Raw genomic sequence first — 22,626 nt, 5'->3', positions numbered from 1 at the left:
ACTGAAAAAGAAAGCATGTAGCACATTCCCAATAAATATATGGTACATTGTTAGCATACATGTTAAGAAATCTGTTTCTATAGTAACTAGTGTAGATTGTCACTTCCCTCAGCGTTTGGAATATTACCAAAGTCAATTTGTTGATGCTGTGAGGGGCACATCCAGTGTAAGCTACAGTAGTTTACTGCTGATAGTATGCTCTGTGTAGTTTTGAGATGTGTGAGCAACACATTTGGGTAAACATAGATAGGATTTAGGGAAACATTTCTCCCTACCATGCTGAAATAGTGTCTTACCAACTCAGGGTGCTGTGATATAAAACATTTCCTTTTTCATTCTATGCAAAGACTAATCTACGTTGTAATCTTATCACAAGGAGCAAGAAGAAAGGTAGTTAAGTATGTTTCCGAATTTTGGATTAAATGTACACATTTTGGTTTAATAGCATTTGTCTGTGGATACATTCGTCATGTCTGAAATTCACTCCTAGACAGACGGTCAGCGGGAGGCTGAAGTATCACTTAAGCCTCAAAATAAGGCGTAGTTGGGATTTAAACGGTACATTGGCTTCCTCCTGGCCCTCTGCACCACAGGTGAATATCTTTCCCAGAATATAGTGAAGAAAGGTTCTTTTTTTGTCCAGGGAAACTATGCATCCTCAAATAGAGAGTATTTTTTCTCTTTGTTTTATACCTACCTCATGTAGAGCATAATAGGGCAAGCCCCAGAAACCTCTCAGATGCCATCAGTAGGTGACAAATTATATGAATTTATTTATATTCCCATCACCAATACAGTCTTGTGCAGCAAAGTATTTGCAAGGTTTCTGGCTCTGTCCTACTGGGCCAAGCAGGAACAGGCATCTCCCTTCCTTGAGAACTCAGCTAGCCCAGGTCCTTCCCCCTCACTGCCTTCCTGTGTCTTCTTTTATACTTCTCATCTGATGGCTAATTGGTTCACTAGCCTGGTCAGCTAATTTGTTCCATAGACACAATCAGCCTTCTCCAGGGGAGCTGATTGGTGCCTAAGTGATCAGAGTGCTGGCTCATTTATTAGCTTCCAGCACTTTGTTATATAGGGCCTACTCCAACCTCTATTGAAGTAACCATTGATTTCAAAGGGCATTGGATTGGGACCTTAGCAAATGGAAGACTGATGTTTTCTGCAGGAAAAAGAATGTTTATTTCAGGTAGATGCAGCTTGATTTTAAAGAGTCACAATTAGGTGGCCACTGTAGTTTTCAGAGCAGAACTTTCTTTTGTGGGTATGTTTGCTGCCTGTTGTAAATACTTGGAAATGTTACAGAAGTTTCTCTCTTGCTCTGTTCCCTTGCAGATGGATGAGATAAAAGGCAAAGACAGAGTGATTTTGGCTTTAGAAAAAGATCTTGGTGTCCAGGCAGGCCATGCACAAAAGCTGCTTCTTCAGAAAGAAGCTTTGGACGAACAGCTTGTCCAAGTGAAGGAGGCAGAACGGTACCATGGTAGCCCCAAGAAGGAACTTCCTGCTGGAGTAGGGGATATCACTGAAATGATGGGAAGCCCGGTAAGAGAAGCAGATAGTCTTCATAGGTCAGTTACTGTATCTACTTTCTCAGCGTTTCCGGATACTGTGAAACCACAGAATTGTGAGTTATGTTTAATCCTTGCCAAAGGAGCATTGCATTGGTAACAGCACTGTACATTGCATTGTTGCAGTAAAAGTAACTCCACTTTTTGAGTATTAAAAACTCCACTTGCCTCTTGAATTTTGAAGAATGTTTAAAACATTTGACTTTAAACTGGTAAAAAGTGGCCACAATGTGAGGTTATTACTTGTAATTGACGGCTGATTACGTATGTTTCTTCAGTTGCAATGACGAACCATTTGTTTCCTTCATATATTTATTTATTTTATGAATATGAACTATTCTATACAACAGCCGTAGACATTAAAAGGGAATTTGTACTTATTCTTTTCCAAATCTGTACTGTGCTATCTTATAAATATGTTATGTGCCGTGCTATTAACTGTGGCATGAGACTGAGATAACTCAGTACTAAGAACACTAGTAGTAGATCTTACTTTCATAATTTAAGGTTTAATTTAAATTTTTTACGTGATGTAGCTTCGAGTTAATCTTTTGGCTGCTTACCCTTTTTCAACTTATACAACCCTGTGACTCTTATAAGAAATATTTGCAACAGTTCATATCAATTAAAAAATATTTTCCAGTCAATGATACAAATGCCTATAGATATTCTCTACAGTATCCATGCTGTATGCATACACTGAATGCAAAGTCTGCCTGCTATAATCTAAGTACATGTTTCTGTGTAATAAACGATATTTGAAAGGGAAAAAAATCCCTTTTTGGTTTGTATGTTTTTAAAGGAACAGCATATGGATGAACGAGACATAAGGAGATTTCAACTAAAAATCGCTGAACTGAATGCTGTAATACGGAAGCTGGAAGACAGAAATACCCTTTTAGCAGATGAAAGAAATGAACTGGTAAAATAATTAGTAATAACACAGATGATGACTTGCAGGACAATATTTTAATGGCATTTAGAGAAGTTGTGTGTTCAGGCAGAGTTTAACTATTTGTCTCTGTTGCTAACACACTGAAACGTAAAGATTTTTTACTTGGTTGATTTACTTTCCCTTATTTCTTGTCCCCTTGTTGTATGTCCTTTCATCACATGCATTCTTTGCAAGTAGCTTGACTGAGATAATCACTATTTTTTTTCGTTTGATTCTTACAAGGTCCCTTAAGAACTGATTTTAAAAAAATTAACCTTTGTCTTTATTGCTTTTTAGTTTTACTTAATACGTATATATTCCAGGAAGAAACGGTGTTCCTTTACACCCAAACATGACCCCTGTAGAGGTCATCAGCTGAAGTGAAGATGTTTAAATAATTAAATAATAATAAATAATTTAAAATAATTAAATAATTACATAATTTTCTTGCCAATTCAGCATTTCTTTCTTCCTCATGTCTTTCCCAGGAATATTTTTTTCTGTCTCCTATTTCTAAGGTGTCTAACACTATGGTAGCTAATCAGCCAGGACTTTGAAACTGCTGGTGTAGAGAGAGAACAGTATTATGCTATTTTCTGGATGCTTTTCCTTTTCTCTGAATGGTTCATTTGGGCACAAGGATGGAGCATTTGCAGGGTTCAGAGCTAAAACTGTTGTCCTCCAGGCTGTCATTCCATGTGAAAGTCACTTTCTTTTTTCAAAGAGGAGGAAATTTAACATCATAAACTCAACTTTGGAAAAGGTTTTGAAATGATTGCTCCTCCTTTTCATCTTCTTCAGAACTGTCTACAAATAGTTCTCTCACAAAGTGGGCATAAAATTATGAGTGGTAGCTTGCATGCAGCATTTGGTAATATACTGCACCATGACAAGTATGTAATCTATGTAACTAATTTACTGTATTACTCTTTGAAGTAATGAAACTTGACAATGCCACCATTGTTTTGTGAACGTCTTATGCTGGCTAAGAGCTACAAAGCTTGTTTTTCTAATGGAAAAATCTACCGTTGCCTAATCTCCAGGGAAACTCCTGAAATAAGTGGAGGTATTGTGGATGAGAGAGAGCAACTTAGAAATGGAAGGAAATGAGGAGCATTTAAGAAATGTATTTTCCTGCATAGTTAGGGTGCAATTTTCAAAAGCATTCAGTGTTGGTCTAACTCTGCTCTCATTAAAGTTAATGGTAAAACTTTCATTGACTGCAATGGAAGCAGAGTCATGTGTGTTGGCACCGTGTCCAGACACTCCTGGAATTGGTACAGGGGACCTTGGCACCAGGACCTTCTCCAGCCCCTCTGCATTTGATGCCGCAGAGGCTCCCCCGGTGGCATTCGCCACCCTCCACATCGACAGACTTGGGTGCTTTGGTACCGCTGTTTGCACCAAGACTGCCACTGCCTGTGGCACCAGCATGCTCAGTACCAACGGTACCTCCTTCATCGGGGGGCACCAATTCCAGCCTCATTCTGGACGTCAGATGAATTGGACTGCCTATTGGCTCCCTCGGGCATCACTCCACCCTTGTCCCCAAGATCCCAGGGTTCTTATGAATCCAAGTCAGGATCATCATCTTCCCACTTTGCATCACCTGATAAGCTCCAAGGGCCAGTGGATCAATATGGACCAGGGTTGGCACGTGCCCCATGGCTGGGCAGAGGTCCCTGACCCGGCCCCTACTGGCCACCAATGTTCTACCCATATCAGTGGCGTTCTTGGACTCAGTGGGATACTACTTGCTTGCGGAGATCCTGCTCCTTGTTCCGATCTAAGCCAAAGTTACCCACCAGGTTGACGGGGGTGACTGAGGATCAGCTGCAAGCCCAAGCATTGGTGGTCTTCCTCCCTGCAGAGCCACCAGAGTCCTCCCTCCTGGGTACTTCTTCCTGGGAGCAAGAGTCAGTTGTGGCCCAGCCAAGACCCTCATCTTTGTTGCAGGATGGTGCCAGGCTGCCTGATTCACCCTCCCCTTCTATTCCAGAGGACTTTAAAGTGTACCAGGATCTTTTATGCCACATAGTCTCATCCCTTGGCATCCACGTGGAGTTTCTTCAGGAGAACACACTCAAATTGCTAGACATTTTGCAGCCTGCTGTCCCTGGGAGAGCGAGCCTCCTGATTAAGGATGCACTCCTTGAGCTGACATGAGTCCACCGCCTCAGTACCACCAGTGGTTAAGTGCATGGAAAAGCACTATTTTGTTCCTATGCAGGAATTTGAAGGGTTCTATTTCCACCCAGCCCCGAATTCCCTGGTTGCAATGGCTGTAAATGACAGGGCCAAGCAGGATAGGTTCAAATTTACCCCAAAGGACAGAGACTCCAAGCAGTTGGACTTTCTGGGCAGAAATATCTATACCTCCTTGTCCCTTCAGATGAGGATTGTGAGTCAACAAGCTTTTCTGTCCAAGTATAATTTCCTCAGTTGGTCAGCCATGTCTAAATCTGAGGACCAGTTGCCTACCCTGACGTCTAGGATGAGGAATTTCAGGCATTCGTTGTGGAAGGCTGCTTTGCAGCAAAATTATCCTGAAGTCCACCCTTGACTTTGCGGACACCCAGGCCAGGGTGATGGCCCTAGTGGTAACTATGAGGAGGGCTTCCTGGTTTCAAATCTGTGGGCTCACTTTGGACATCCCACAAGCCATTGAAGACTTGCCCTTGCCGGGTCTTGTTCTTGGACAAGACTTATGATACTTTGCATTTCTTTAAGGATTCCACAGCTACCTTGAGGCCTTAGGAGTGTACATGCCTTCTGTGCAAAGATGCCATGATGGGGCACAGCAGCAATACTGCCTGCAGCGTTCCTTTTGCTCAACCTTTCCCTCTGAAACAGTGAGACTACTCTACAAAAAGGGATAAATCCCACAAGAGAAAGCAGTCGGGCTCAGGTCTGCTAAGCACCCATTTTGACTCCTTAGTCCAGAGCACTGGTCCAGTCGTTACTCCATCCTCTTTATCCCCCCATCCCTTTGGGAACAGGCTGGCCTGTTTTTACAATGCTTGGGATTTGATTACTTCCGACAGCTGGAGCCTAGCAGTCCAGTCCAGTTCCTCTCCGCACCCCTTCCCACCTACCCACCACATCTCTCTTCAGGGACCCCTCTCACAAGACACTGCTCGTCGAACAGGTCAGCTCTGTGCTAACATTGGAAGTGGTGGAGGAACTCCTGTAGGAACACTGGGGACCCAGCTTCTTCTCCCAGTACTTCCTGATACCAAAATCCAAGGGCAGGATGAAACCCATTCTTGACCTTCATGGCCTCAACAAATTCATCAAGTACCTGAGATTCCGCATGATCACTCTTTTGGCTATCCTCCCAGCACTGTCTCAGAATGACTGGTTCACTGCTCTGGAACTTCAGGTGCCTACTTTCATGTGGCAATTCTGCTGAGTCACAGGAAGTTTCTTCGTTGTGTGGTAGAATGCCACTTTCAGTTCACGGTTCTCCCATTTGTTCTCTCTTCTGCCCCCCTCCCCAGTCTTCTCCAAATACATGGTGGTGGTCTTGGCGTATCTCAGGAGGAAAAGAATCCACATCTTCTCAGATCTTGACGACTGGTTACTGAAGGGTGGCTACAGAGAGATGTGGACCCAGGCCTTGTAAGGGCAGTCCTGCAATCCCTGTTCCAGTAGACTCCGAGCCCCTGGATTGGGGTACTGCTTGTGAATCACCTAAGTGGAAACACCTCTGTATCTACTCAAAGAAGAAGAAATGGTTACTTACTGTAACTGTGGTTCTTTAAGATGTGATGCAGACGTGTATTCCATGACGCACTCACTGCCCCCTCTGTATCGGAGTCTACTCTCGTGGACTTCAGTGCAAAGGAACTGAGGGGGGATTGGGGCTGTGCCTCATATAGCCAGAGGAGGGCCCGCAGCCATGAGGTGCGAGCACTGCCCCTCTACTGGTACTGACAGGCAAAAGTCTCTTGCTCTGGCACACTGGACACGTGCACACCTACTTCTAGAAGAACCACAGTTACAGTAAATAGCCATTTCTTATCATACACATTCTAAAAGAATCTATATTGGAGCAGAGCTCTGATGCATTCCTTATCTTCTGCTTCTTCAACTGGGATAATCAGTAGGCTGCTTAAGGAAACTAGACACTTTGGCCTTGGTGCAAATCAGGACTAATGCTATTAATGGTACTACCCTAGTATAAAAACTGGAGTAAGTGAGAGAAATATCATGCCCTTCTCCTATAGCTTTTCCCTTCAAATAATTTCCTATATTCTTTCATAGGTGCTGGAACTAGGAGTACTGGGGGTGCTGCCAGATCCCCTGGCTTGACGTGCTTTCCATTATTTACAGGTTCACAGTTTGGTTCAATGGCTCTCAGCACCCCCACTATACAAATTGTTCTAGCACCCTTGTCGTACTTTTTAGGATCATATTGCATGATCCTTAATGGTTCATTTGTATTAGCATAAGGACAGGTGTGGCTGACCTGGGTAAGGTGGTGTTTTGCTGTAAGTAATTGTCCTAGTATTACTCTTGGATACTGAATATCCTTTGTGCTCTTGACTATCTTATTGTTTTGCTCTAGCTCTTCTTTACTTTTTTTCTTTCAATAATACTTTGCTTCTTTTATCTGGTGTGCTATTGGGAGGAAAAGGTTATTTAGTACTTGGATCATTCCCTGCATGTGCTATTTACCTTCCTTCACACCCTTAAGAAATGCTAAAATACTGCAGACTGAAATCTTTGGGGCCTATTAAATTAAAGTAGGATGTGGGGCATGCATGACTCAAACACTTTTCTGGATGCCTGGAGTAAAGGCATCACCAATATGTCTTTAAAAAAGGTAAATCAGGCTTTGCTATATGAGGAGGCACTTTGTAAACTGCTGTACTTGAATTCTTATAAGAAAAATGTATATCCTTCCCAAGATGAAACAAAGAAACAAATCTTTAAGAAAAATGTTATCTTCCTGAAGTTGCAGTTAAAGCCCACTGCATATTAAAGTCTTTTTGATGATAAAAGTAGGGAAACAGAATAGTCCAAGGATTATGGAGATAAAAATAGTAAAATACTGAATACCACAAATTGGGGAAAGGCCAGTAATTTACTTGAGATGATTGTCTGACATCATAAAACCAGGGGAACAAAACTGAGCAGCTGAAAATGTCAGCAGAACCCTGAGATTGAATCTGTGCCCTCTGGCTGACTCCCTGGTTGTGCTAATTACACATTAGGTATAATTTCCTTAAAATAAGGGAGCGTGGTATATTTCTAATAAAGAATATTTAAATGGGTGAAAGGTAACTATCATATTTTGTTCTCTAGGAAAAGGGCTAATAACTCACTGGAAGCACATGCATAATAAGATTTACGGTTTATCAAGAGAGCACTTTTATAAACCATGTGAATTCTGTGTGCTTCCCAAGAACAAAATATGATGTATAATGGCAAAGACCAGCCTTAGCAATGAGGGCATTTTCAACTGTGTTAAATAGTGAGTGCTGCATCCTTGCCATTGATATATTTTTTTTTTACTCAAACCTGCATTGACTGCCATGTTAGTTTCACTTTGGTAACAAGCTAAGGCTATATGTTTTTAGATGCATACAGTATAGTTCAGCTGTGGTGTGTAAGCAGAAAAATATTCTTTATGAATGAATGAATGAAATTAATGAGAAATAAAGGGGGAGTGAAAAGCCAAGTGTTTCTCCTCCTTTCAGGTCATTGTAGCCCAGATTATGATTAACTGACATTTTGGGGTTCCTCCCCCTTTGCAGCTGAAACGTTCTCGGGAGACAGAAGGTCAGCTGAAGCCCCTTGTAGAGAAAAACAAGAGGATGACCAAAAAGAATGAGGACATGTTACAGTGTATCCAGAGGATGGAAGAAAAAATTAAAAATCTCACAAGGGAAAATGCAGAAATGGTAAGTAACTGTCTCATACGTATCAGAGGTTACTTTGTAAGAGCAGCTGCTCTTAGTAGCTTAGAGTTGAAAACAAATGTGTGGCTCTTACTCAGATAAATACTGGTGTGTCAGAAGCTAAGCCATGTGAAAGTGTCAATGTCAAATACAATATGCTAGTGGTGGATAGTATTCTAAAATCAGAGAGTTTATTTTTATTTGCTTTGTCATTTATTAAACAAAATTATTAAGAATAAGGATCATTGTGGCTTTAATGTGTAAAGGGTATAAAATAGAGGGCTAAAATTCACCTTGGCATACCATGGGATTTTGCATGGATGTATATGTCAGAGCTGAATTTGACTTGTATAAACTAGAGATGGTAAAGACCCTTTTCAGGATTGTTCTCTAGAGTATATTCACCAGTGCTTTCTCCATCCTAGTTTTAGATGTCCAAGTGAGATGCAGAATATACTCTGTATGTGTTTAAAGTGTAAATATTTGCTTGGTGGAAATATTGTGCTTTAGTTGTGCTGGAGCATCACGTCAGTGTATCAGAGGTGAGGGTTTTACCTAATGCTGCAGAAAGACATTTAAGAATTGGTTGTGTTAATAATAAACTTGATTTTTGCAGAAAGAAAAGTTATCCACACAGCCAACTTTGAAGAGACACACTTCCTTGAATGATCTCAGTAGCACACGAGAGGAACAAGAAATGGAATTCCTGAGACTGCAAGTCATAGAGCAGCAGCATGTTATTGATGATCTCACAGTGGTAATACTAAACATGTTCAGTACACATACATGCATAAACCTATCATCTGAGAGCAATATTCAAGTTAATTTGGATTGAGTACAGTTAAAACTGGCAGTGTAGTGACATGAAAAATAGTTCTTCAGCACTTTGTTTATTCCCTTTGTAGTAAATTTGAGTTTCCGTAGCGCATCAGTGGTCTTATTGCAGCCATACCAAGTGGTGATCTCATAACTCAGACTTGCCTGGTGAATACCTGAAAAGTTGATTTGTAAGGTACTGCAGAAAATGATGTTGAAGAATCGGCAAGTGGCGCTCTTCATTGCATCATTAGTGATCATTAGAGGTATTGGGGAAGTAAGACATGAAACGGAGATCTTGACCTCTCATGGTCAAAGTACAATACAATACACTACAATACTGTATGCAGGACAGGACGCCAGGTAACATCTTGTGTCTTGGCCAGATTCTGATGTGGGTGACTGCACCGAAAATTCCATCAGATGTATTTTTCACTTCCGACTCTAAACTGTTGTGTTGCTGTGCAACATGAAACACCTGCTGCATTTCACCGCAGAAGCTGGCGCATTTAGGTGAAGATGAAGGGGTTCCCATAAAAGTTTGTAAAATTCTTTGAAGGTGCCATTTAAGTTACCATCATTATTCTGAATTACTGTGCACATTCCCAAATTTTCTCCTCTGGAGCAGTGTGCTGGCAGAGATGGATTATGGATTACTTCACCATTTCAAAACAAGCATTGGTAGTTTACTATTCTTCCACTTTCTGGATTGAATTACTAAAAAGAAGCCCTGACTTGAGTATTCCAGCGGGCTGTAGTTCAATATCGGCAGATGAGAGACAGCTGCTCTAGCAGCAATTAGAGTTAGAAACCTAAAATCACTGTAATCCTTTTAAAACTGGAAGAATTGCAGGGAAGGACACAGAAATTGGTAGGTCAGAGTAAAGCTGGAAAGGATAATAGAATTAGGGTAAAGGGAGGGGGGAGTTAGCAGAATAAAAGAGGATTAAAAAAAAGTTTGGAGGGAGGACCTACACGTTATCTTTTCCTTCCCTCCCTCTTCTTGTCTCTTTCTACCGACTGTTACCTTCTCCTGCTACCCCCTCTGAAGGTTAAGTCAGTATTCTTTGGCTGAATGATCGCAAGATCTAAAAGTCCTAGGCATATTTGTGACCTTCTTATTTTACAACATAGATTTGTTACAATCTTCTTCAAAGCGGATGCTAAAAGAAAGGCACAAGGTAACTGGGATCAGACACCAACAAACTTGTGCTTGAGCTTCCTAATTTGTATTCAGAGCTGAGTCCTGTAAGCGTGAACAGTCAGTGCCTTACCTTCTTAGCACCCCTGCCCTTGGGAGGCTGAGTAACCTACATCGTGTGTTCCCTTATTTATTTATTTATTTATTTTTTAAAAGCAGCCGCAAACAAAAAATATCTTCATATACGTGGTTCTGTGTCAGAATGTATGTGACCGACTGATTTAGGACTAATAAAACTGAGCTAGTCTTTGCTATTGATCGTCAGGCTGAGAAGGCAGGGCACATTCTTGCCTGTCGATGGGTGTTGCTATATTTCGAGAATATTCAGAGAAAAAAGAACGGTCAGAAATCTGTGCCCCCGTATTTTACAAACCTTTTCCTGCCAATTTCAAGATAAACCTGTGGAGTACATTGCTGAATGTTCTTGAGCTTCAAGGGAAAAACATTCAAGGCAATGTTCTTGTTTAAATATTTCAAGAAGTATTTATGCTGTTTGTAACTTTGCCTCATGCTTTAAGAAAACATTTGATGATGTTTCCTTTTGTCACGTGTAATCTAAATATGTGTTAAAGAAGTAAAATCATCTCTTTTACTCTAGGAAAGAGAACGCTTGTTACGCCCTAAAAAACCAAAAAGGAAAAGTTTGAAACCTCCAAAGGTGAGAGTCTGGTGTACCAGCTATTTTGTATCTTGCAAATGTCATACAAACTTTTTGGGTGAAATATGGGCTCCATTTAAGTCAATGGTAAAACTCCATTGAATGATTTTACCCATTATTTCTAACAAATGATAATTAACACTCCCTAAGTCCATGTTCCTAGCCAAAGTTCTCTCACTCACACTCACACTCACACACACACCCCCTTAAAAGAAAATCTAAATAATTTGTAGCCACCAAGGCCTGAATTTTCAAATGTGACTTCAGGCAGCTTTAAAAGGGATCTGATTTTTCTGCGGGCTGGTGCTTAGCACTTCCTAAAAATCAGGCCCTTTGAAGGTATCACAAGTTGGATGCCCCAAATTATTAGTCACATTTGAAAATTTAGCCCTCTATATCTTTAGAAATTTAACTTGAACAGTATTTGATGTATAAGTAGTAAAATGGAGCATAGCTAATTTGAACTGGAGTGCAATATGGAATGCAAAAATGAAAGAACAAAACATGGTATTCATTTATTTAGACAATGGTAGATTTTGTTTTAGTGTATACATTCAAAGTCCAATGGTAGTTGTATCGTAGTAATATATATTTTTAAGTTTTTTATATATATTTTAAGTAATGAAATCTACTATAAAATCTTCCCTGAAAAGCTAGTTGCTAACGCACGCACGCGTGTGTATATACATGCCGCGCATTTGTGGGTTAGCAGAAGTGGGAATTAGTGTGGTTCTGCTGTACATTGAAATAACACTTGCTTTATAATTAAGGCTGCGCTTTAGTCACGGAAGTCACAGAATCCATGACTTTCAAAGACCCGCAGAGGCAGGGAGCTGCGGGGGTACTGCCTCAGACAGTGGTAGCCCTCCTGCAGATCCTGGCCACCACGGGCGGCAGGTGGGACCCCCCACCACTCCCAGCCGCCGCGGGTGGCAAGGGGGTTCCTGGAGCTCTGAGCCCCCACGGGTGATGGGGGTCTCTGGACTCCCAGCCCACTGGCAGATGCCCTGGCTTCCCATTTTGTCATGGATAGTTTTAGTAAAAGTCAGGGACAGGTCATGGGCTTGCATGAATTTTTCATTATTGCCCGTGACCTGTCTGTGACTTTTACTAAAAATATCCATGACAAAATCTTAGCCTTATTTATAGTGTGTTCTTGATGGCATACTCATTATGTCCTCATGGTGGTGCTTTTTTATTACTTTCACTTTTATAGTGTATAGGTTCTGAAAGAACGACTTCGGATATATTTTTGGTTCTGTGTCTCACTAGAAATATTTTTAAACAGTGTTCATAATATTGCATTTGTTTTATACAGAGAGAATAGTTTCAAAGAAATCCATAAGCCTTGCAAAAGTGTGATATAGGGTGAGGTTATAGCAGATCTGTATTATTCAGGCTAGGCATAACAACCCTGGAAGTTCATCTGTGGCAGAGATAAAAGTGGGGCCCTTTAAAAATAAAATTAATATTTCTGTATCTGATCATATGTTCAATATTGTACAATAAAGAGTCCTAACACTGTTTTAAACTGTAGTCTTTGGGATTATAAAATACTTGTTTTTATTAAAAGTAGTTTACTACTTTCATTTCCTTTTAATGAGAGGGTGATAGCCATATTATGTGACACTAGGAATATCAGTAATGAAGGAAAGAGGTGGGATGCTAGCTTCTACAATACTTTAATTATTGGAAAAATCCTGTGTTACTATAAGCGTGTATTAACAAAACATAATAAAACCACTTTGACCACTTTTCTTATACATGGCACCCTTTCCCTGCCCTCTCTCTGGCTGTGAGCGCCTTCTCTAATGCCTATTTCTCTATCTGGAATGTGCCTAGTATATTGTGGGTGCTGCCATCTGTTTACTCTGGCTAGTCAAAATCAGATTTGGAGCAACTTGACTCAGAAAGCAAATGAGGTTTGGTGTGGCTTAGCCCTCATTATTCCAACAAAAACTCTGTTGTTCTACGTTTGTTCTGACCATGTCATGCACAGTTGTCGACTGACTTTTGCAGCGATTACAGTGAGATTTTTCTTTTTATTATTTTGGACAGTTTCACTTGGACATTGAGTGATTACGACTCAATTTTATGTACTTTTATGTCCTCTCATGTCCATGCCTTGTGGTGGCATGACAGCTGGCGTGCTCTAACGATCCCCAGAGTCTGTGTCTGCGTGGTCTTTTTGCTCCTGGTAGGTACAAACATGCTAGATTGGTCTGTGTGGGAGGGGCCAGACAAAACACACACCCTGGTCCTCCAGGTTGGGGGTTAGTCACAGGGCTAACAAACCTGTCCCCTAAAAAACAAAATATGTTACGGAATCAGTGATGGAGAAATCGACCATTACTGTGTGTGATGGCCTTCAGGAATCAATGACCCATCTGACTGCCAGTGATGAAAGCCAAAAGGAAGCCACTGGCATGAAGACTGAAGTGCTCAACACCAAGTTGACAAATCTTTTCTGAAAAGCTAGTTGCTAACGCGCACACGTGTGTATATACAGGCCACACATTTGTGGGTTAGCAGAAGTGGGAATTAGTGTGGTTCTGCTGTACACTGAAATAACACTTGCTTTATAGTTAAGGCTGCGCTTTAACGTGACTTCCAGAATCCGTGACTTCCAAAGATCCGCAGAGGCAGGGAGCTGCGGGGGTACTGCCCCAGACAGCGGCAGCCCCGCTGCAGATCCTGGCCATCACGGGCGGCAGGTGGGACCGCCCGCCACTCCCAGCCACCGCGGGACAAGACAAAAAACAAACTTGGTTTTTGGAACGTACAGACAATGCATGAAACAGGGAAGCTAGCTCAGCTCACAGCAGAGATGAGACACTATATCTTACACATCCTGGGTGTCGGCAAAAGCAGATGGACAGGACAGGAAGATTAACAACAGCCTTGGGAAAACCTTTGCTATATTCTGGAAGGGATGATGGACAACACCATGAGGGTGTTGCCATCCTTTTGAAGAAGGAAATGGAACATTCCCTGCTTGAATGGAAGACTGTCATCAGGAGACTTATGAGACCAGACTGAAAGGGAAACACAATAATATCACCCTGATTCAGTGCTATGCTCTGACAGATGGCAGTGATGAAGAAATAAAGGACAAATTCCACCTTACATTACAGGCAGAGTTAGAGAGAATACCACGCCACTACCTAACTATCGTCATCGGAGACCTGAATGCCAAGGTCAGTAAGGTCAACACAAACAGAGCAATGGGAAGACATGAGTGTGGCACCATAAATGAAAATGGAGAAAGGCTTGTTGATTTCTGCAATATAAACGACTTAGTCATCGGCGGAACCCTATTTCAACATCTTGAAATTCATAAGCTGACGTGGTGTTCTCCAAAGGGCAGAGGTAAGAACCAGTTTGATCATATAATGATCAATGGCAAATGGCGATGCTCACTGACAGATGTAAAAGTGAGAAGGGAGCCGATGTTGGCAGTGACCGCTACCTAGTGACAGCCTCCATCAAGCTAAAACTGAGAAGTGTGGGGCCACCAAACAAGAGACATAGACGTTATGACAGTGACAAGCTAAAGTCCCCTGAAATACAGGAAGCCTTCATTCTGCAGTTAAAGAGCAGGTTTCAGGCACTTGCAGACCTTGATGAAGAGGAGAGGAATGCAGATGAGGAGATCAACAAGAAGTGGGACAAAGTAACAGCAGTTTATAAACAGAGCAGTGAAGCCTGTCTAGGCTACAGGCAGAAAAGAAGGAAGAAGTGGATTATACCCAGAACATGGGACGCCATAGAAACCAGACGAGCCCTGAAGAAAAAAGTTTGATACAAAATCCCAGAAGCTAAAGGACAAATACTGCGAGCAGTATAGCAAGGCACAGCAGGAGGTCAAATGCCTTGTGAGAGTGGACAAAGAACAGTATATTGATAATCTGGCAACACAAGCAGAGGATGCAGCTGCTCATGATGAACAAGGAACCATCTACAAAATGACGCGGCTTATCAGTGGTAAATGGCGGACATCAACAAACACTCTCATCAGGGCCAAACAAGGCCTTTACTAACAACAGAAAAAGAACAAGAAATGCGCTGGACAGAGCATTTCAAAGAATCGCTGAACAGGGAGCCACCTAAAGAGGAAGCAAACATCCAGGAGGCAGAAGAAGATCTTGATATCAGCACAGACACCCCAACTAAGGGAAGAGATCATTCAAGCCATCAAATCCTTAAAAAATGGGAAATCTCCTGGCAAGGATATCTTGAATGCAGAATTGTCCAGGGTAAATCCTGAGTTAGCAGCATCTATCCTGGCACCTCTATTTACATCAGTCTGGGAAAGGGAAAAAGTACCAGATGAGTGGACCAATGGCGTTATAGTGAAGATACCAAAGAAAGGAACTGAACTCTCAGAGATTGTAATAATTGGCGTAGTATCACCCTTTTATCTGTGCCAAGCAAAGTATTGTGTAAGATCATAGTCCAGCATATATCAGAGGCAGTTGATAGCATTTTCAGAAAAGAGCAAGCTGGTTTTCGGAAAGGGTGTGGATCCACAGACCAGATCTTCACTCTACGAAACATAATAGAACAATGCTTAGAATGGCAACCACAACTCTACATAAACTTCATAGACTTTTGAGAAGGCTTTTGATAGCATTCACAGGACCAGCCTATGGCACGTTCTGCAGGCATATGGAATCCCTCTCTGTATAATCAACATCACCAAAAGCTTCTATTTCAACTTTACATGCAGTGTTGATCACAGTGAGCTCCGTTTTGAAGTCAAAACAGGAGTATGTCAGGGGTGTGTCATGTCTGCAATCCTCTTCAGCATTGCCATCAACTGGGTAATGCAGCGTACAACAGAAGACATGACAAGAGGCATTAAATGGACACCCTTCTGTCCCTTAAAGACGTGGACTTTGCAGATGATCTTGCTGTCCTAGCACATACCCAACACCGTATACAAGAAAAAACAACACATTCAGCGCATTCAGACTCCACGCATTCAGCCAGCAAATTTTACTGAAAATCAACCGCAATTAGACTTATATCATGACGTTTAATGTTGCCTCACCATCACCAGTAGAGATAGAGGATTATGTTCTCACCAATGTAGAAACATTCACATACTTGGGCAGCACCATCAGCCAGGACATCCGGAACAAAGTCAGTAAAGCCAGGAACACCTTCAGGAGCTTAAATTACAGTCTGGAAATCATCAAAATACAAAGCCAAAACCAAACTCAAGATTTATCAGAGCTGCGTACTTTCAACATTACTTTATAGTGCAGAATGCTGGGGAATAAGAAAGTATGACCTGTCCAAAATGTCTTCATTCCATACAACCTGCCTCACAAAAATCCTCTGTATCTTTTGGCTTAGACCTATCACAAACCAAGATCCATTGACACAGTGCAGCCAAGAGGATATGAGAACCAGCTTCCAACCAGGAAGCTCTGGAAATGGATTGGCCATGTGCTTTGGATGGAAACTGATTCCATCACCAGAGTAGCAATAAGATGGACACCTGAAGGCAAGCGAAAATGAGGCCGCCCGAAAACAACATGACAAAGAGTTGTGGAAGCCGAGCTGAAAAACCTGGGGCTCAGATGGAGAATCATTGAAAGACTTGCCAGAAACAGACAGCAATGGAGGAGCTTCCTCGCTGCCCTAAATGCCTGAGGCATAATGGGAACATGATGATCATTTATGTAGTTTCTTAACATTGCATTCACTTCCTAGAAGATGTTTTTACTTTACTATTTAAATTAGCTCCTAATGGGGCATGCTTAGCCATACCTTTCCCAGCTGCTGATTTTGAAAGTTTCCCCATAAATTCAACATATTCACAGTTCATAATTTAAAAAAAAAAAACATTATCAGTTTCAATTTGAGTGGTCATTGCCTATCACATCAAAAGCCTATCAGTCTCACCTTTTAAATAAACTTTTCCCACAGTTGCCAAAGAATTTTTTGTGTCTACTCCTTGTTTTCCCCATGAATGGGATGACAATTTAGAAAGGTCCAGTCCAGTAAAGACATCAAAATCCTGAATGGCATTCCCATTATACACTATACCATTTGTTTTGTGACCATAACTGTCAGTAGCTATACATGATTGTCCCTGAAAATATATATTTTGCCAAAATAAGATAAACCACTATGTCTTGTCCTTGCTGATGTTTTAGAGTGGAAAAAGAGAGCTGAATAAACTCTGATTTGGGAAGGTGTAATATTACTAGAAAACCTAGTGAAGACAAATGTCTTGACCTACAGTATTCCAATATCCCCGCCTCCCGCTTGTGTTTTAAAAATTGCTCTGCAGTCAGTGTGTTTTAAAGAAAAGGTCCTCAACTATGGATGTTTAAATCAGTATTTGGGAGCATTTCCATTGTCTTGCTGATTAACATTTGTAAATGGCTGCTGACTAATGTGTCTTCCAATTCTGAGTCGGTGTTCTGAAAAAGATGGAATTATTCAGTATTCTGCTTTCTCATTTTCTGTGCCCCACCACACAGAGCCTTAAGTGAGCACAGAAATCAGTGGGGTTACTCTATTGTTTTAGTAGGAATATAACAACTATATCAGGAAGAAAAGGAGTACTTGTGGCACCTTAGAGACTAACCAATTTATTTGAGCATAAACTTTCGTGAGCGACAGCTTATATATCAAATATATTTGTTAGTCTCTAAGGTTCCACAAGTACTCCTTTTCTTTTTTCTAAGGGAATAGTGACCCAGATGAATGAGCCTGAAGCAGATGGTCATTCACTGGTTAGGACGTTGGAGGTGGAGCCGGAGGTGGAGTGAAGCACCAGGCTCCCATGCACCTTCAGTTGTGCCGCTATCAGTAGAACCCTGACCAAGGGCAAAAAGAGATTTGTTAAATACAAGGACTGGGGAGATTAAATTAACCATTTATGGATTAGTGCTGACTCCAGAATACTGAAAACATGTAACTTTTCTAGATTGGTTGGAAGGATTGCTGTGCAGTGAAGATTTAATTTTGTAACCTGTTAATAAATAGGTGATGGATATGTACGTGAGTGGGAAGGAACTGCATCCGAACAATTGTTTTTTTTCCCTGAGATGGTACCTTTTAAGATCTGTCTTCTATAATTCTCAGCATGCGAAGGTTGTGCGGAAGCAACAACTCCTCCATGTTTGTTTTTTAATGTTGATAGCCTGCAGTCAGCTTTGCTTGTTAGCTAGAACAAAGTACATATCTGATGAAGTGAGTCGTAGCTCACGAAAGTTTATGCGCAAATAAATTTGTTAGTCTCTAAGGTGCCACAAGTCCTCCTTTTATTTTTTGTAAATTCATATTGTGGTACTTAAGACATCTGATAGGAAAAATGGTGTACTTGCCTGGTCCAGTTAGATTTTAGAGTCTTCTCATGTGAGAGTAGTTTTAGTTCAGCTGGCACGCTTTTGGAAATGCCAAAGTCTTACCTGTTTTTCCCAGCTATATTTCTTCTGCGCCAGGTTACTGTTGCTACTGTAGCTTTTGCTGTGCAGTCTTCTAATTGTCAGGGGATGTATGAATCTCTAGAACATTGCTGGCAACCAGCTCAGGTCTCTAAGAGGTAAAGAGGAGCACTGTGGGGTGGAGCTTTATAACATCTGAGTGCAGGGTACTCAGAGAAGAAATATAATCACCACACACACTCAACCTCCTAGATTTTCTTCGGTGAGAAAGAGCAGCCGGAGCTGATAGAAATTTCTTAATAATTGCATGTGACATCAGATTCCTTGAAGTAATGAGAATATTTTAAAGGTCTCTTTTCTGCTTAGGATTCACTGTAGTTCAGGGCTTTTTTCAGTTTTTTGAAATATATGACAAAGAACCATGAAATCCTGGAAAGGCTTTTATCTCTAGAATGGAATTACAATGATAAAATAAAAATTGGAGTCATTGCTTTGACATCAACAAAATTGCCCATAACTGAAACTGTGGGACTCAAAAGACGAATTTCTGCTTTGTAAGCTTTAGTAAATGGGCTGTGTTTGTGATTACAACTGAAACTGTTCACTCTTCAAACCAGCGCAATGGAGTACATACTTCTTGTCTTATATTTCTCTTTTTTTATCTGTCTGTGTGCTCTGGTGTGCCTATATTTTTCTGGCTGCCAGGAAATGACTTATAAACACAAAGGTAAGAAGCTATAAATTAATAGCTGATTTGTTCTAATTACAGCGTAATTCAGTTCATTGTGATTTAGCCACTTCTCCTGTTTTGATTTAATCACTTGAAAATAATGTGTGATACTTAAATCGTGTGGGAAGATGAAGCCACTGAGGCTATATAGAAATTAGGTGGTTCATATGCATGTAGACCTATCTAATTCAATTAAATGTAGTACTATTATATATATAGATATTTGTATGCAATAACATCTATATATTTTATGGCACAGACTCTGCATCACAAATTTTGTCAACATTAATCAAATTGACTAGTTTTGACTCAACAGGAATCACCACTGAGATACAGAATATTTTGTAGATCTTCATGTTCTGAAAATATATTTACTCTGTCATAAGTCCTATTGAACTTCTAAACATTAATTGCAAAAATGTAATGCACAATTATACTGTAAAAGTATGTGTGAAAACATTGGTATAGAAATCCAAAATTACATCCTAATTTGCACTAATTATTGCCAAATATTTCAGATTTTTCTTATGCATATTTTCAGTTATTGAGATGGACATTTTACACTGACAGTTATGATCTGAACTTTAGGATTGCATATGTGTACACAAAAATAACACCTTTAATTAACAACTTTCTAGAATTACAAACAATATATACAAATACAATTTCAAGGGTTTTACACATTTTAAGAAAAATTCTGACATAAATAGTATAGTTAAAAAGAGCAAGCAGAATAATAAAAGGCACATTAGAATACATATATTTTAGAAATCTATTTTAAATCAGATTTTTGAATTAATAGGTATGATCTTTCATGATCTCTATGTGTGTGTGTGTGTGTGTGTGTGTGTGTGCATATATATTGTTTATCATAGTATTTATTATCAGGTAGTAAAATTTTCTTACCACTTTATCAACTTTGGGTCAACTGTCTGTCTGATTTTTTTCCCTCTAGCTGTTTCCCGGTCAGTTTATTTGTTGTGTGTTGTATATGAATCCATTTTTATAGCCAATTGCTACAAATATTAGACTATCACACTTGCAACAATAAATAGTTATTATTAATAATGACAATTGTGTGATTATCTCATGATGTAATTCATAAATATGCCATTAATGTGCAATGGCTAAATACTACATTGTGTCCCAGCAAGTATGTAATCAACGCAAAAACAAACAGGCAAATTCTCCATTCAGGCGTAGTAATTAGCAGTGTTTATAAAAAGTAAATGAAACAGATTCGCTGTAAACCCAAAATATTATACACAAATATGTGTAGTATTTAGCAATCCTTGACTATCCTTGAAGATTTTGAGTGTTTCCATGCCATGGGAATTTCCCCTATCTAATTATCATTTGCATTATTTATTACAATGTCTGGATATTTCCTGGAGGCCTGGTGCCAATGATGTGTTTAAATATGCTGAGTTTAAATGTTTAAATATATCTGTATATTGATAGTTCAGTAGCTATTATTTTTAAATAATCCCTGTAATCAACAAGGCTCTATTACATAAACCAAAAGGACCAATCTTTTGTGTTTGTTTTTATTCCCTGAGATCACCTCTTCTTAAAGCAACAGGTATTCAAGCTGAGTTATTTATAAATCTAGCTATGGTTTGTCTCAATATTTGCAAAGAACATTTCAGTGTTGATGAACACACTTTTGTCCTGAGTTTAATGATGCTACTGATGCTCCCTGTAGGTATTGCTGGGTGTTTCTTCAGTGGTTCACATACACATTGTGCACCATGATTTATTTGTTCTTTTCTAAAGGACTTATAATGAAGGAAAACAAACTTTCTCTAAAGCTAAGGATTATGAAGAATGTGAATGCTAGAGGAGAGAATTAAAATTCTTGGATTAATTTCCATCTTAAATGTCTTGTCTTAAACATAGTTCTAACATATAACATAGAAAAGTTCTAACATACAACATAGAAAAGTTCTGGAGCTTACTGAATAACTAAAAATAGCTGTGTACCTGAGCAGGTTTTAGTACTTAAATCCCTTTTCTTTTTGCCTCCCTCTGTATAGATTGGGTAGCAATTCCTAATGACCCAATGGATTGGAAAGGGAAGGCTGATCTCTAGAGATCTTTCAAGTGCATGGGTCTATATTTGTGGCCTCTGCAGAGTTATGAAGAGTCCAGGCTTTATTCAGGTTTCTACTTTCTTTCAGTTTTTGAACTTTTTTCAACATGAACATAACATCTTTGAAAGGGGATTTTTATACTAGAAACATTAGGCTCTTAATTCAGTCTGTGAGTGAAATTTTTAAGTATTCTAAGGGTTTGTCTTCACAGCAAGTTAGCTTAAGTTGCTCTGCTCAAGTCAGCCTAGCGCAAGTGAGAGTGGCAATGCTGCAGAACAGTAACACCTTGCTCTTTATTGTGCTTTACATCAGTATATCTCAAAACACTTTACGAAGGGGTCAGTATCACTCTCTCCATTTTACAAATGGGGAAACTGAGGAACAGAGGTGAAATGTCCAGTTCACCCAGCAGGCCAATGGCACAGCCAGGAATTGAACCCAGGTCTCCGGTTCTCTACCCAGTAAGCCATGATGCCTGTCTCAACACTCATCCTACGGAGAATGGTTTGATTAGCAGCACAGAATGATTGGTTTAGCAGTTGATGAGTTGTGCTAATTTAAGCTGTGGCCTGTATCCCCTCCTGCAACTGTTGATCTTCAGCAGAACTAAGAGAGTTTAACTTTCACAATTGAATGTCTAAACGATGCTTTTATTTTTGAAGCAGCAGAATTTTCTACAGAGTTACTGTATTCTGGGCATGTATCAAAAACTGAAGTAAGGAGAGCACAGAAAGGTTGATAATTTTAAGACCAGTTTACTTTTTTATCAGTCCTATAAAGATTCATTGCAGTTATGACTTTTTATTTGCCTGCTGACATTGGTAGCTGATCTAATATCTTTCATGATCCGTGTTATGTATACGCTACTTGCCTGTACCTTTTAATGTGGTTCTGTTATATTCTGTACCCATTAATTCAATGTTATGTTATCTGTGATGTAAAAAAAAATTCATTGAAATATTAATTTTCACTAAAGATTAATTTTCCTTAAACATGCTGGTATTTATTTTTTCTTTCTAGAGAATCCATTTTTCTCATTTTTGAAATGATCGTATTTCAGACAAATGAAGATATATGAACTGATATCTTCAAGTTGATTGCAATAATTTTGAAAAATACATATTTTTAAGCTCTACTTTCTGATTTTTTTTGGTTTTGTTTTTATTAATAACGTGAATGACAAATGTCAGTGAATAACTTTTTTGAATACGCTATACCCCTCTTCTAACGCCCTCTTGTATGTTGCATCTCAATAGGTTGGTTACCTAATATCTCAAAACATGGATGATTTTCTGTGTGGTTAAGTGTATT

General features: G+C 39.9%; 2 protein-coding genes across 13 annotated transcripts in view; both read left to right on the top strand.

Moving 5' to 3' along the window:
• Positions 1-22,626, top strand: part of JAKMIP1 (janus kinase and microtubule interacting protein 1) — a 257,217-nt gene that overhangs the window by 160,628 nt on the left and 73,963 nt on the right. For all 12 annotated transcript variants that reach the window (XM_075128044.1, XM_075128043.1, XM_075128035.1 and 9 more), the window contains 5 exons: positions 1,336-1,545; positions 2,374-2,493; positions 8,268-8,414; positions 9,028-9,168; positions 11,027-11,086. In XM_075128044.1, coding sequence (XP_074984145.1) covers positions 1,336-1,545; positions 2,374-2,493; positions 8,268-8,414; positions 9,028-9,168; positions 11,027-11,086 — 678 coding nt within the window. The remainder of the gene's footprint in view (positions 1-1,335; positions 1,546-2,373; positions 2,494-8,267; positions 8,415-9,027; positions 9,169-11,026; positions 11,087-22,626) is intronic.
• Positions 16,852-22,303, top strand: LOC142071946 (uncharacterized). The gene has a single exon (XM_075128048.1). It carries the CDS (start codon positions 19,114-19,116, stop codon positions 19,231-19,233), a length of 120 nt encoding a protein of 39 aa, XP_074984149.1. The 5' UTR covers positions 16,852-19,113; the 3' UTR covers positions 19,234-22,303.

This window comes from Caretta caretta, chromosome 4, assembly GCF_965140235.1.
Source record: "Caretta caretta isolate rCarCar2 chromosome 4, rCarCar1.hap1, whole genome shotgun sequence".
In the NCBI taxonomy this organism is placed as follows: Eukaryota; Metazoa; Chordata; order Testudines; family Cheloniidae; genus Caretta; species Caretta caretta.
This window is presented reverse-complemented; position numbering and strand designations above follow the sequence as displayed.